This window comes from Sorex araneus, chromosome 2, assembly GCF_027595985.1.
Source record: "Sorex araneus isolate mSorAra2 chromosome 2, mSorAra2.pri, whole genome shotgun sequence".
NCBI classification, from domain to species: Eukaryota; Metazoa; Chordata; class Mammalia; order Eulipotyphla; family Soricidae; genus Sorex; species Sorex araneus.
Genome location: NC_073303.1, coordinates 235,909,816 through 235,923,910, shown reverse-complemented (window position 1 = coordinate 235,923,910; position 14,095 = coordinate 235,909,816). Strand labels below are relative to the sequence as shown.

The window sequence follows — 14,095 nt, the reverse complement described above, 5'->3', positions numbered from 1 at the left end:
TATCTGGAGGCCCCCACCCCCCTCTCCACCCCGGGGGGCCCCCGCTCTCTCCACCCCCCACCTCCCGCCCCGCGCCCCGGGGAGCTCTGGGGCCAGATAAGCTGGCAAACTGGCACGGCGCCGCGCAGCGGGGCGGAGAGGTCAGAGGAGGAGGAGGGGGGGCGCGCCGTGGGGGGGGGCGGGCTGGACCCCCCCCCCGCCCCGCCAAGTTGACAAAACCTAATAACAGCCCGGTCTCCCCGGGCGCAGCGGGCGAAGCCCCACGGGAGGGCAGAGACGTGGCGAGAGTGTGGACCTGCCGAGCCTGTTCTGGCCTCCGAGGCCCGGGTGGGGGGGGCGGGCTGGGCGTGGGGTGGGGGGGCCGGCGGCTGCGGCACCTTTAAGACAAGGGAGGACCCCTCTTGCCCTCGGAGAAACCAGGAAGGGAGTCGCGAGCATCATACGGGGCTTTGGCTGTACTGTACAGTTACTGTAGGGGCAGTGACGCCGCCGCCGCCGGAGCGAGCGAGCGACGCGGGGAAAGCGAGCTCAGGGAGGGGGGGGCAGAGAGACGCGGACCCCGCAGGCGAGCGGCCGACGAGCCCTGGTCCCCAACTCCGGGCCCCGGTCCGGCCCCGGCCCCGGCCCCGCGAGGTAAGTCAGCGCCAGGCGCCGGGTGCAGGGCGGGGACCGGGCCGGGGGGGCGCTGCGCCCACCCTGGCTCTCTCGCGCCCGCGGGGGAGAGTCGGGGTGCCGGGGACGTTCCGCAAGTTTCAGAGGAGCGGGGGTTGCTTTGGCAGCTGCCCGGAGGCTCGAAGCCCCTTAGATCCCGGACGCGTCGAGGGGGCGCCGCCCGGGAAAAGGGGAGAAGAGATCGGGGGCGAAGTGCATGGGCTGCGGTGCCAGCGCCCCTCCACCCCAATCCCCCGCCTCGCCCCCGGGTGCATGGCTTTTCGGGGCGCCTAGGGCGCGCGGGGAGCGGGGGAGGGGAAGCGGGGCTGCATTGAGTGAGGGGGGGTAGCCGGCGTGGGGCGATAGGGGGGCGCGTCGCGTGTTAAGTTTGCAGCTGAGTACTGGGGGCGCTCTCGTTCTCCCCCCCACCACCCGGGGGCCTGTTCGATGCTGCGTGCATACGTTGGAGTTGGCCAAGATTGAGCTCCGTGGGGGATGGGGGGGAGGGGGCTGAAAAAACAGGGAGGGGGGCTTTGCCAGGGAGGGGGATTGGGGTGGGGTGTCCGGGTGGGCGGGCGAGGCCGCGGGGCCATCTGGGCGTCGTAGTCCGCCCGACGCTTCGGGCTGGCAGGTGGCAGGCGCGCCGAACTACAAGTCCCAGGGTGCCGCGCGCCGGCGGCCCGCGGGTAGGGGCGGTGCGGAGGAGGGGCGGTGAGCGGCGGGCCGCCCAGCCAATGAAGCGCGGGTTGGTCGCGCGGCGCGGCGCGGGGGTGGGCCCAGCCGGCCTGGGGGCGGGGCCTGGAGCCGGGCTTCCCTCGCCGGGGGCCGGTGGCGGTCCCCGGCTTCCGGCTGCGCGGCCCGCGGGCCGGCCCCCTCCCCGCCCCGGGGCCCCTCCCCGCCTGGTTGTGTAACCGTCCCCAGTCCCCCTCCCCTCGGCCCCCCGTCCCCGGGGGGAAGGCGGGGGGCGTGCTGTCACCCACCCGGTGCTCCCCCGGGAGGATGGCGGCCGGGGCGGCCGCACGGCGCAGGCGAGCCCGGGGATGCGCGGCCTAGTGCAGGCCGAGCCCGGGCGTGGGGGAGGCGGGCGGGCGGACCCAGATCCGGGGTAATTTGCATCGCCCTCCCCCCAGTCCGGGTGGGGATTGGCCGCCGGCGGCGGGGGGTGGCGCGGGGCCAGCTCACTGCCGCCTCCCGGCCCCTCCGAGGGAGCCAGCCCAGCCGCAGCCGCCGCCACCACCGCCGCCGGGGCCGGGTCCCCCTTGCCGCTGCCCCGGGAAGGAGGTAGGAGCCCCCCGGGCGCGGGCGGGCGGGCGCTGCGGGGGCCGCGCGCGCTGTGGCCGGGGCGCGGGGGAGGGGGCCGCTTCCTGCCCCCGCCCGGGCCTGACTCAGCCCTGGGTGGGGGGACCGGCCTGGCCCCTCGTCCTGCTCGCGCGCGGCCGCCCGGCTCTGGCCCCCGGGGAATGTTGGAGGGTGGGGGGAACTGGACAGCAGAGCTGCCTTCCTCCCCCCTCTCCGCGCCCCCCGAGCGCGTGACCCCGTCTCCTCTAGCCCGGACGCCCCCCCCCCCCCCTTCTCCTTTCCCTTGACGCCACCACCACGTGCGAACCCGGAGTCCGGGCAGGGGAGGGGGTGAGCGGTCGCTGGTGGGATCCGGTCTCCCCCCACCGCTTCCCTGTCCTGGGAACCGGGTCCCCCTCCCCCAGCCGCGGGCCTGGGAAGCAAGCGGGGTGCTAGTGGTGGTGTTTTTTTTTGGGGGGGCGTTGCTGAGCGGGTGCGGCGCGGCGGCGGCCCGGTGCACCCCGCCACCCCACCCGGGCACCCCGCACCCTGTGCCCGGGCCTTTGCGGCTTTCTGGGCGACTGAGCCCGCGCGGGCTGGACCGCAGCAGGGGACTGGCCGGCCCGTCCAGGCCCGGGCACCCACGTCAATGTTTTGGGGAATGCAACCGGCACTTGGAGGAGCGGCAAGGGTGGGGGGAGGCCGACAACTCGGCGGAAGTGAGAGCCCGTGCCCCTGCCCCGGGCGTGCCCACCTGGCTCACCCATGGGTGCCGGGGTTTTGCTTTGCTTCCCCCCCCACCCAGCCCTCTTACACGCCCCGCCAGCTGCCTCGGGGAGCGGGGCTGGCGCTGCAGAGCAGGCGTCCCGGGCTCCATGTCAGGCCCCCCCCTCCCCAACGGGGCCAGGGCGTAACCCTGAGCTCCGCCGCGCCCACTCTGGGGGGCCCTGCCCTCCCCAGCACGGCCCGATCACTTCCTATTGGCAGAGTCGGGCTTGGGAGCGGGCGTGGGGCGCGAGGGCAGGCGCAGGCCCTCCCTGGGGCGCCAGGCAGGGGGCATTGTCCCCCGAGGCCCACCCCCGGTGGGGCTGGGCTCGGGGCTCTGTTTACAGCCAGCCATCGCTGTGGTGACGGAGCTGGGGAGGGCGGGGGGGGGGGGGCCGGGCGCCCAGTGGCGAAACCCTGGGATCCTCATCCCTCGCGAGGGAAAGGAGAGCTACCTTGGGCACTGAAATTTTAATTCATGGGTCACTTTGGAGGGGGGGGGGTTGTACGTGTTATTCCGTTCTGATTGGCTGCCGGGGTGACCAGTCAGCGCCCTGGGCCCAGGCTGGGGTGCTATGAAGCAGAGGGGGGCCCCCTGCCCAGAAAGCAAGGGCAGGCAGGCAGCCCAGAGCTTGGTTGCATCTCTTTCCTCACTTGGGGAGACTGAGGCAGGTCTGTGAGGGACGCGGCCCGACTGTGGTTTTGGCTTGGATCTGGTCTGTTTCCTGGCGCCCGGCTTAGCTGCCCCCCACCACCTGGCAGATGAAGAACTGAAGCCCTCCCCGCTCCAAGTGCCCTGGGGGACTGAGGACCAGTCTCGGGGGTCCGTAGGCAGAAACCTGGGGGGCAAGCCCTGAGCAACCCAAGGTCATGTGTGTGGGAGTAGGAGCTGCCCCCCTGTGCTCCTGCCGCTTCTCAGTCGCCACCCCCAAGTCACTGCGCAGGGCCACCTGCCCATCCGTTGTCCCCGCCGAGGCTGAGCGCGGGCACCTGTCGGCCCCAGGGAGCCTCCGTGGGGCTCAGGAAGTGCCCGGCCAGGCAGCCAGACCGGTGTGGCTCAGAGAGGGCCAGTGAGGTGCCAAGGTCACACAGCAGGAACTGTTGGTGCGTCCCCCCCTCACCTGCCACTTTGGTCTCCGGAGACCAGGGCTTAGGGACCCGGAGTTTGCACGTGCCCTGCGACCTTTCCCCAGCCCCATGGCCCCGAGGGTGGGGCTCCTGCTGGCCACAGATGGGCCTGCGCGGCGCTGCCAGCCTCCCCCCGCCCCCCCACCCAGTGAAAGCGGCAGAACCTGGGTCAGCTCAGGCCACGCCGGCCCTGCTGGAGCGTGTCGCAGTCTGTCCGGCCGGCTGGCACCCCCCACCTGTCACCCGGTGGAGCCCTGAGCGGCAGGGATCCGAGGAACAGGCTCGGATGGGGGGGCAGGCCCGGCCCTCGCTTGCCCTCCAGGTTCACCTCAGGGAGATCACAGGCATCCCCCCTCCACTACCCTCTGCTTCCCTGTGACCCCAGGGCCGAGGGAGGAGGCAGAGCCTGGGGGGGGGGCTGTCTGCCCTGGGGCGAAGGCCTCTGGAGGGCCCCTGCTGGTGCCTGGGGCAGCGGGGGGGGCGGGGGAGGAAAGGGCCCCCGGGCAGGGCCGGGCAGGAGAGGAGGGTTCCCTGGCCTGGCCGGGATGGAGCCGGCGCACCTGTGTTCCCAGCCAGCTCTGCGCTGGGCAGCCCGGACAACCTCTCTGATCCTGTCTGTACCTGGGGGCGGGGGACCCTGGGACCCCAGTTGCCCTCCCCGAGTGAGGGGGTGAGTTCTCCTGTGATGGTGGCTGTGGAGTCCCGGCCGCCCCCCCACACCCCCGCCATGTGTCCCCCCCAGCAGACTGTGGACGGCCACTGGCTCTCCACCCAGGTGGTTCTGGTTTGACTGGAAAACAAGACCTCATCCCCCGCCCCCATCAGGCAGGGTGTCTGAGGGGAGGGGATGGGCCAGGATTTGTGGGCTCAGCACCCTTGGGGCCCCCACCGGCCAGGGAGTGCCCCTTTGTCTGGGCCAAGCCCTCCACCTGCTCTGGGGGGGCGGGGGCGGTGCAGGTGAGAGCCGGGCCTGGGGGCAGGGAGGAAGCCGGCCCAGGTCACCTGGGCTCTGCAGGGGCCCCCCTAATGCAGGTGCAGCCTCGGTGTGGCCCAGCCACCGGGGTTTGCTTGCCCGCCTGCCCGCCCGCTCCGACGGGACCCTCAGCCCTTGTGTGGCGTGGCCGGCAGCCTGGGACTCTGCTTGTGCTTTTGCTCCGGTCTTCTGAGCTCTCGGGGTGTGTGACCAGAGTTGGGAGGAGGGGCGACCCAGATGGGATCCCCATGACCACCGCCCCCCCCACTTCCCACCCGCGCTCCCCCCCCCAGCCTTCCTGCCTCGGGCCCTTTAAGGCTGGAGGCAGGAAGCCCCTCCCCACTGAGGGCAATAAGTGGCCACTGGGAAATGGCCGGAGCCGGGGCCTTGGGCTCTCTGTGGGCCCGGCAGCTGGCAGCCACCCTGCGTCCGTGGGTGCCCCCTGCTCCCCCGGCCAGGACGCTGCATTCCTGTCCCATTAAACCCCAGCTCGGGGACCGGGGCCAGGCAGAGATTGGCACCAGGTCAGGGCGGGGTAACCCGGCGGAACCAACCTTGCCCAACGCGGGCCGCCAGGCTGGGAGGGGGCGGGGGCCTGGCAGCTGCACCTGGGCACCAACCTGCTGTGTCACCTTGGCCCGGCCGCCCACCCTCTCTGGGCCCGGCTCCCCCCACCACCCCCCTCCTGCAGGAATGGGCCGGTGGGGAGGCCTGGGCCTGTCTGAAGGGGAGTAGCTCCAGCCCCTCGCCACATCCCCACAAGGTCACGCGGTTTGGGAAGTGGCTTTGCGCCCTCCCTGGCAGCCCCTCCGTGCAAGCGTGGTGTTTCCTCCGTGTGCTGTTGGGGGCGGGCAGTGCTCAGCCCGAGGCTCGTCTCCCCCACGGAGCTGCAGGGGTGGGGGTGGGTCCTCAGTAAGTTGCAGTCCCCCCCCAGCTTACTTCGCCCCAGATACCCGCCTGAGTTCCTCTATGCCCCCCACCTCCCCTCCCACTCAGGACCATGCCAGGGTCCCCCTACCCTTACACCGCATCGTGGGCGCTGGGGTATGTCCCCGAGTGAGGCACCCGAGTGCCGTGTGACCAAGAGCGCTCGGCACACCTCCCTCGGTCTCCGCGTGTGCTCTCGGGGGATGCAGGCACCCCGTTCGGGAGCCAGGGTGGGGCTCCCGAGGGAGGCGGCTGCAGAGTGACCCCTGGTTCTCGCCGCGGTGGGACCCGCCTGCCTTCCCCAGGCCGGGTGTGCCTGGTGGCCGGTGGGCAGGGCTGGGTGTGGGCGCCTTGGTCTTTGGTCCCTGTTGTGTGCCAGTGGGTCGTCCGCAGAGGGGGGCCTGGGAGCGGCCCGAGGGAGGGAGAAGGGCACCCCACCTCTAGCCCAGGAGGGGCCTGCCGAGGCCTGCCCCTCGGCCGCTAAGTCAGCACCAGCAGCGCCCCGGAAATCCCAGGGCGGGTGGTGGGGGCTGGGCTGTGGTGAAAGGTGAGGGGTGGGGGGCCCTTTCCAGGCAAGCATGGGGTGGAGGGGGCCCTGGCTCTACAGGGTGAAGTAGGTCTGGGGTGTGGGGGGCCAGAGGTGCTGGTTACTACCCAGCTGCTCCCCGAGGTCCCCCCGCCCTGGGTGGGGTCTATGACCCTGGCCAGGCCATCAGGTGGCACATGTGTCCGAGATGGCCGGAGTGGCAGGTGTCTGCCAAACCAGTGTTGTTCCTGGGGGCTGGGGGCACTGGATGCCGGGGATGAAGCTCCACGTCCCTGGGCCTGGGCTTTGGGGTTCTCACCCGCACCTGTGACTTTCCTTGGCTGGCACCTTCCAGGACTGTTGTCTGGGGGGATAGAGCCGAGCTCAGGTCTCGCCCAGCCCTGCTGGGAGGCTACTTTGCACCTGGCGTTGCCGCCCAGCCTTGGGGAGACGCCGGCCCCAGGGCTTTGGGGCGGGGGTCGAATCACCTGGCCCTTCTCACGGCTCCAGGGGAACCCCTGAAGTGGCCCTCTCCGGGCGCGGGTGCTGGGGATCAGCGACAGGGAGCAGGGCTGGGCCTGAGGCCGCAGCAGGGCTGAGGCGGGTCTCTCCCGCAGCCCCAGCTGCCCACTCGTTCCCCGGGGCTCGGGGCCAGACGGCAGATGGTGGCGGGGAGGGGCGGGTGGGCACCACCCTCGGGGGCTCCTCGGAGGCTGCCGCCCCCTCCTGCTCCCAGCAGCCGCATCCAAGCAAACCCCGTGGCGTCCCCCCCACTCCCCACCCCAACCTCACTGCAGAGGCTGTCGACGAGCAGGGCCCCCTGCTCCCCCTGCAGCTGGTGCATCTCCAGGGAAGGGGGAGGGCGGGCCTTGGAGTGAGGCATCCTGGGAAGTGTAGTTCTGCCCCAGTGTGGCTTGGAGGCCCCGCCCGAGTGTGGCACAGAAGCCCCGCCTCAGTGTGGCACAGAGCCCACTCCTGGACGCAAGTCCTTCCCACCCGCAACCCTCGCCCAGGTGGGTCCAGATTGGGCCCCCAATCAGCAGCCACCTGCCTCCAGGCGGGGAGAGGTCTGAGAAGTGGGACGGGAAGGGACTGGGTGGGACGGGGTGCGGTGGCGGGAGGCTGGGGCGCCCCCAGCCCCTCACCCTGAGCGCCTTAGGCCCAGCTCCTGTCCCCGGTGTGTGGCCCCAAGGAATGTGGGCTGTGTTGGGTGGTTTGGGGCAGCGGGGCTCCCCCGAGAGGGCGGGACTGGAGCCAGCGGGTTGCACAAGCTCTGGAGTGGGCGGATGAGTCACGGCCCCGGGGAAGGCGGAAAGAGGGAGGGGGGCCATGGGGTGGGCCTGGTGTCCCCCCAGGGGCCAGCCCATTTGACAGACGGGGAGACTGAGGCTCAGGCAGCTGCCAGCCAAACAGCAGCTCCCTGGGCACGGCAGGCGCAAGCTGGTCAGGGACAGTGATGGGGGGGCGCGCATGGCACAGGAAAGGATTTGTTCCGCACTTACAGGCCCTGCGCCCTACTCCGACTCCCTATGACCCCCAGTGGATCTCTGGGTCTTGACCCCTTTCCTTGCTGCTGACCCAGTGTTTCTGAGATAGCTGAGGGGCTGTAGGCTGAGTTCGCTGTTGTACCCTGCCCCTTCCTGAGCTCCCCATCGGGGGTGAGGGTTCTGGGAGCCATATGAGCTGCCTTTGAGTGGGAGCTGTGAACTCTCACCGGCTGGGGGTATGGGGGGTGTGTGTGTGTGAGAGAGAGAGAGAGAGAGAGAGAGAGAGAGAGAGAGAGAGAGAGAGAGAGAGAGAGAGAGAGAGAGAGAGAGAGAGAGAGAGAGAGAGAGACATCTCTCTTTCTGGGGTGCTGATGCAGAACAGGACTGAGCATGTGGGTGAAACTGAGGCTGGGACACACCTGAGCCTCCTGGGGAAACCGAGGCAGGGAGTGGGCAGGCTTGGGGCGCCCCCCCTGCCCTGGGTCCCCCATCCCGTCTCATACCCGCCCCTCCGGCCCCACAGGTCTCGGCGCGGAAAATGGCCGGCGGCGTGGACGGCCCCATCGGGATCCCCTTCCCGGACCACAGCAGTGACATCCTGAGCGGGCTGAATGAGCAGCGGACCCAGGGGCTGCTGTGTGACGTGGTGATCCTGGTGGAGGGCCGCGAGTTCCCCACGCACCGCTCCGTGCTGGCGGCCTGCAGCCAGTACTTCAAGAAGCTCTTCACGTCGGGCGCCGTGGTGGACCAGCAGAACGTGTACGAGATCGACTTCGTCAGCGCCGAGGCCCTCACCGCGCTCATGGACTTCGCCTACACGGCCACGCTCACGGTCAGCACGGCCAACGTGGGCGACATCCTGAGCGCCGCCCGCCTGCTGGAGATCCCCGCCGTCAGCCACGTATGCGCCGACCTGCTCGACCGCCAGATCCTGGCGGCGGATGCGGGTGGAGACGCCGGGCAGCTGGACCTCGTCGACCAAATGGACCAGCGCAACCTTCTGCGGGCCAAGGAGTACCTTGAGTTCTTCCAGAGCAACCCCATGAACAGCCTGCCCCCTGCTGCCGCCGCCGCTGCCGCCGCCGCCGCCGGCTTCCCCTGGTCAGCCTTTGGCGCCTCCGACGACGACCTGGATGCCACCAAGGAGGCCGTGGCGGCCGCCGTGGCCGCCGTGGCCGCGGGGGACTGCAATGGGCTGGATTTTTACGGGCCAGGCCCCCCCAGTGAGCGACCCCCAGCCGGGGACGCGGATGAGGGGGACAGCACCCCGGGCCTGTGGCCGGAGCAGGACGAGGATGCCCCCAGCGCCAACGCCGCCGTGGCCGCCGCGGCGGGCCTCTTCCCGGCGGGCGCCACGCAGAACGGCCACTACAGCCGGGCGGGCGGGGAGGAGGAGGCGGCCTCGCTGTCTGAGGCGGCCCCGGAGCCCGGCGACTCCCCGGGCCTGCTGGCGGGCGGCGCCGACGGCGAGGATGGCGACGGGCCGGACGACGGGCTGGCGGCCAGCACGCTGCTGCAGCAGATGATGTCGTCGGTGGGCCGGGCGGCCGCGGCCGCCGGGGACAGCGACGACGAGGCGCGGGGCGACGACAAGGGCGTGGTGGACTACTACCTGAAGTACTTCAGCGGCGCCCACGACGGCGACGTCTACCCGGCCTGGTCGCAGAAGGTGGAGAAGAAGATCCGCGCCAAGGCCTTCCAGAAGTGCCCCATCTGCGAGAAGGTGATCCAGGGCGCCGGCAAGCTGCCCCGGCACATCCGCACGCACACGGGCGAGAAGCCCTACGAGTGTAACATCTGCAAAGTTCGCTTCACCAGGTGAGCCGGCCAGGGGGCACACAGGCGGGGGGCCGGGGGAGCGTTGGGGTCCAGGGTGTGTGGGTGGGGGGAGCTGCAGGTGCTCTCCAGGCTGCCCTAAGCCCCACCAGGCGTGATGGTCCCTGAGCAGAGCCGGGAGTCGGCCCTGTGGGGCCCAGAAACCACACGGCAGGGGCCCGAGCAAGAGCATAGTGGGGAGGGCACTGGCCTGGCATGCGGCCGACCCTGGTCCCCCCTCGGGTGTTCCCTGAGCCTCGCCGGCTATGGCCCCCCAACAAAGCCCACCAGCCGAAACGCTGCCAAACCACAGAGCAGTCAGGGCGGCGTGGGGGCCAGCATTCCCCGCTGTTGACTCCCCAGAACGGCCGGTGGGGAAGAGCAGGGTCCGGAAGGGGGTCCCAGGATTTGGAACCTGGGGTAGCTGCACCAGGCTCAGGGCCCTCCGGAGAGGGAGACTTCCCCCTGGGGTGCGGGGAGCCCCTCCGGGGTGTGGGAGAGCAGGCCGGCCCCGATGGAGCTGGTGTCCATTGATAACGTTTGGTGGGACGGCCCAGTGGGGGAGGAGAGAGCAGGGAATGGGCGGGGCAAGGCACACCCTGGCCGCGATGGGGTGATGGAGGAAGAGGCAGAGGTGAGGGTCTGAGGGTCGGTTGGGCGGAGGCCCTGGGGCTGGCAGGTCCGGCACAGGGGGACCCGGTGGCTGTGCTGGGGCGTCCACCACAGTGTGCAGGGTTCAAAGGTGGTGGGCTGGGCCTGATGGGGTGCAGATGGGCGGGCCGGGGGTGGCGGGGCTCGCCTGGTGACTCAGCATCACCCCCTGTCGCCCGCCCGCCCGCCTTGGGGTTCCCCGAGCCACGCCCACCTAGGGTGAAGAAAGAGGCCATTGTCCCCACTTTCCCAGGCCCGCCCGGTGGGGGACAAGCTCCGAACTGACCCCTAACCTCCGGCCTCCCCCGGCCCCCTTCCCAGCAGGCTAGGCGGCTCCCGGGCCCCCGAAAGGTGGGCTGACCCTGCCTCCATCAGATGGGGCAGTGGCTGATTTGTTCGGATGCGGGACCTTTGCACCTGGGGTGGGCCCTGGGTGGAGGCCTCGGGGTCTTCAGAGGAGACCCCGCCCCCGAGAACCCCTTCTCAGAGGCTCGGGTTCGTTCTGACCCGGGGTTCTGTCCCCTGCCCCCCTGGGTGCTCCCTGGATCACGCAGGGAAACTGAGGCCCAGAGAGGGGTGCCGGGCTGCCTCCTCCCACGCACCCCTAACCCCCCAGCCTGCTCTCCTGGCCGGGGCGGGTGCCCAGGGGGCCCCGTGACTCACCCGAGAGTTGAGTAAGCGGGGGCCTGTGGCGTCCGGGGCTATAATTACCCGGGCCGGGGCTTGAGGTGATGAAACCGGGGCTGCCTCCATGCAGCCCCCAACCCGCCGGCCTCGCCCCCTCTCCCAGCCTCTGCCTCCCGAGAGCCAGAGTCTCCACTGGTGGTGGGGATGGGGGGTGGATTGAGCCGTCCTTGGGGACGGGGGACCCACGTGGGCAACCGAGAGGCTGCAGGAGCAGGGGGTGGGGGGGCGGTGACCTCCAGCTGCCCCGTGCACCCTTGCCTGCCCAAAGACCCCGCTGAGCCAGGGAAGGAGCCCAGAGATTGTGCGGTCATAGGTGGAGAAGCAGCTGCAGAGGAGGGTGTGGGGCTGTGTGCCATGACACCCGGGAGGGTCAGCAGTCGTGGGGCCCTGGCAGAAACCAGGGAGAGCAGCAGGGAGTCGTGTCATTGTTTGGGAGGTGGGAGCGGTGTCCTGGAAGCGGGGGCACTGCAGACGGTGCTTTGAAGGATGAGTAGGAGTTTGTTGGCCCCCTTCCCGAAGAAAGTCTTTTTCTAGGCTCCGGAGGGGTGGTCCAGAAGGGACATGGGGGCCAGGAGGCTGTTGGTGTCGGTGTCGGGCAGAAGCAGGCCGGGGTGGCAGCGGGTGGGGGAGCCCAGGGTTCCAGGAAGAAGTCCATCCCAGTGATTTGAGATCTGAGCACTGCACCAGGAATACCAGGAGAATCCCAGTCCTGTTTCTCCCATTTGTTTGTTTGTTTGTTTGTTTTGCTCTTGTCTGGGAGCCACACCTAGATGGGCTGTGGGCCCCCCTCCCGGCACAGGCACAGACAGAACCGGGTTTCTCTGCAAAGCCTGTGCACACGCACCCCCCCCCCCCGCCCGCCCAACAGCAGCTGCTGTTGTGTTTTGTGGGGTTTTTTTTTGGTTTTTCTTTTAGGGAAAGGCCCAGGTGAAAGTCATTTTACATTTTGGGTTTTTTGATGTCCAGAACCAGAGAGCTGCCTTAGGGCCGAGGGAGACAACCCAGGGGCGCAGAGCACAGGTTGTGTCCTGGCACTGCACGGTCCCGTCCCAGACCTGCTGGGTGCTCAGAAATGACAGGGAGCTCTTCTGCTCTGTCTCTGGCCCGTGGATGCTTCTAGAATTCAGGCCACAGGCACACGTCAAAGGGCTCAGAGCTCCTGGGGCCAGTGATGGCCGTCGGGGCTGGAGAGGGTGCCCGGCGGGGGCTGCTGAAGGTGCCCAGGCCGAGCCCGTTCCCTGCTCTCCAGTGGGCGAGGTGTAACCCCCAGGTCGCTGCTCTCAGGGTGGGCCAGCAGGACCCCTGGTTCTTTCCAGACTTTGGTGTCTTGGGACTCAGTTACAGTCGGAGAGACCAGTTCCCAAGAAGGTCACAGAAATCAGATGGTGGTGGGGAGCGGGCAGTGACGGGAAGCACTGTCCCCGACACTCAGCCGGGAGCTGCCCCCAGCACTGCTGGGTGTGGCCCTAAAAACAAGGAGAGAGTCAGGTGGGGATGGAGGTGGGGCTGTGGAAGCAGATCCTGGAGGGCCATTTGAGCCAAACACCATTTGTTGGGGAGAATCTAGGGGGAAGCAGTGTCCTGTGCAAAGGCCCTGGGGTGGGCTGGTGGTTGGGGACCCAGGGGGCTCCCGTGAGGGGTCGTGGGGAGATTCCCAGCTCTTCCCCGAACCCTGTTTTCAGAGACTTGGGGCTTTTCGGGTGGGCCAACCCCTTCTGGCCCTGCACAGCCCTCTCCATCTTTGAATCTTTGACTTCCGGAGTGCTCCCTGCCGGCTTCCATGTGGGCGCAGCTGGGGGAGGGGCCGGGGATGGTTGCTGCTGTTCACGGGGTCAGACCAGGGAGCATCTTTCGTAGCCTCTGTAGGGGGCTTTACCGGTCACCTAGGAGCCTGCGCCCGCTCACCTCTGCCCCCCACCCCTCCCCCCCGCAGGCAGGACAAGCTGAAGGTGCACATGCGGAAGCACACGGGGGAGAAGCCCTACCTGTGCCAGCAGTGCGGCGCGGCCTTCGCGCACAACTACGACCTGAAGAACCATATGCGGGTGCACACGGGCCTGCGGCCCTACCAGTGCGACAGCTGCTGCAAGACCTTCGTGCGCTCCGACCACCTGCACAGACACCTCAAGAAGGACGGCTGCAACGGGGTGCCCTCGCGCCGCGGCCGCAAGCCCCGCGTGCGCACCGCGGGGGCGCTGGGGGGCCCCGAGCCCGCGCCGGGGGGCCCCGCGCCGCCGCCGCCGCCGCCGCCCCCCGACGGCGCAGCCGATGCCGACGACGACCCCCACCCCCCGCAGGCAGCCACGGCGGCAGCGGCAGCGGCGGCCACGGGGGCAGCGGCGCGGCGCAACGGGCAGGAGAAGCACTTTAAGGACGACGAGGACGAGGACGAGGACGCGGCGGGCAGCCCCGACGACAGGTCGAATGCGGGGGGCACCGGAGCGGGGGGCGCCGCCGGGGGCACGGGGGCCGCGGCCGGACTCGCCTGAAAACCAAAAAAAAACAAACAAAACAAAAAAAAATACAACAAAAATGCTCCCCCCCCAAAAAAAAAATACCACCCAGAGAAAGATGGAGAAAAAAAAAACCAACAAAAAAACCCACCACCACGCAGACACGCCCCCCAGCAGAGTGAAGTGAGCGCGTCACCCCGCCCGCCCCCAAAATCTATCTATATACAGACATCTATATCTCTATATATATATACACAGATATATATATATATATATGTATGACTCTACAGGATCTAGGGTAGCGCTTCTCAGCCCCCCGTCCCACCTCTGCCTCCGAACCCGCAGACCCCCAGCCCGCCCCTCCTCCCACCCCGCCCGTGGGTCGCGGTGGGGGGTGTAGGCGAGGGCTGGGGCTCTAGGGGGGGCTTAAGGGTTCTGAGCCTCTGTCCCCTTCCTTATCTGCCTCCTTCCCATCTGCCCCCGTCCGGGCGACCCCAGCAGCCTGGGGCCTGGATGTGGGGTGCTGGGGGTGGCAGTCGGAGCGGGGTGGGGGGTGTGCATGGGGGTGGGGGGCTCCCCTCCCCGGCTGTTCCCCCCCTCCCCGCGACCTGCCCACCCGCGCTGGTTTGTATGTGTCTTTCGGATGAGACTTTAAATGATTTCTGTCTGTCTGCTGTGAGCAGACGTTAAAAAGGCCTCCCCCGCCCCCGCCCCTGCCCCTGGAACTTGCCCCCCTGGACCCCACCCTCCTTCC

The 14,095-nt window shown here is 69.4% G+C and overlaps 1 protein-coding gene across 2 annotated transcripts; it reads left to right on the top strand.

Moving 5' to 3' along the window:
* The first annotated feature begins 339 nt into the window (after positions 1–339).
* ZBTB7A (zinc finger and BTB domain containing 7A) lies at positions 340–13,554 on the top strand. Of its 2 annotated transcripts, none has more exons than XM_055124970.1 (3): positions 340–633; positions 8,259–9,553; positions 12,822–13,554. In XM_055124970.1, the coding sequence occupies exons 2-3, from the start codon at positions 8,274–8,276 to the stop codon at positions 13,375–13,377; spliced, it is 1,836 nt and encodes a 611-aa protein (XP_054980945.1). In that variant the 5' UTR covers positions 340–633; positions 8,259–8,273; the 3' UTR covers positions 13,378–13,554. The 2 variants fall into 2 exon arrangements, with proteins under 2 accessions (XP_054980945.1, XP_054980946.1); XM_055124971.1 differs by lacking the exon at positions 340–633 and adding an exon at positions 1,450–1,932.
* The last annotated feature ends 541 nt before the right edge of the window (positions 13,555–14,095 follow it).

Coding starts and splice junctions, on each gene's coding strand:
- ZBTB7A (XM_055124970.1), top strand. CDS start 8,274: ATGGCCGGCGGCGTGGACGGCCCCATCGGGATCCCCTTCCCGGACCAC. Junction 9,554..12,821: donor TGCAAAGTTCGCTTCACCAG/GTGAGCCGGCCA, acceptor TCCCCCCCGCAG/GCAGGACAAGCTGAAGGTGC.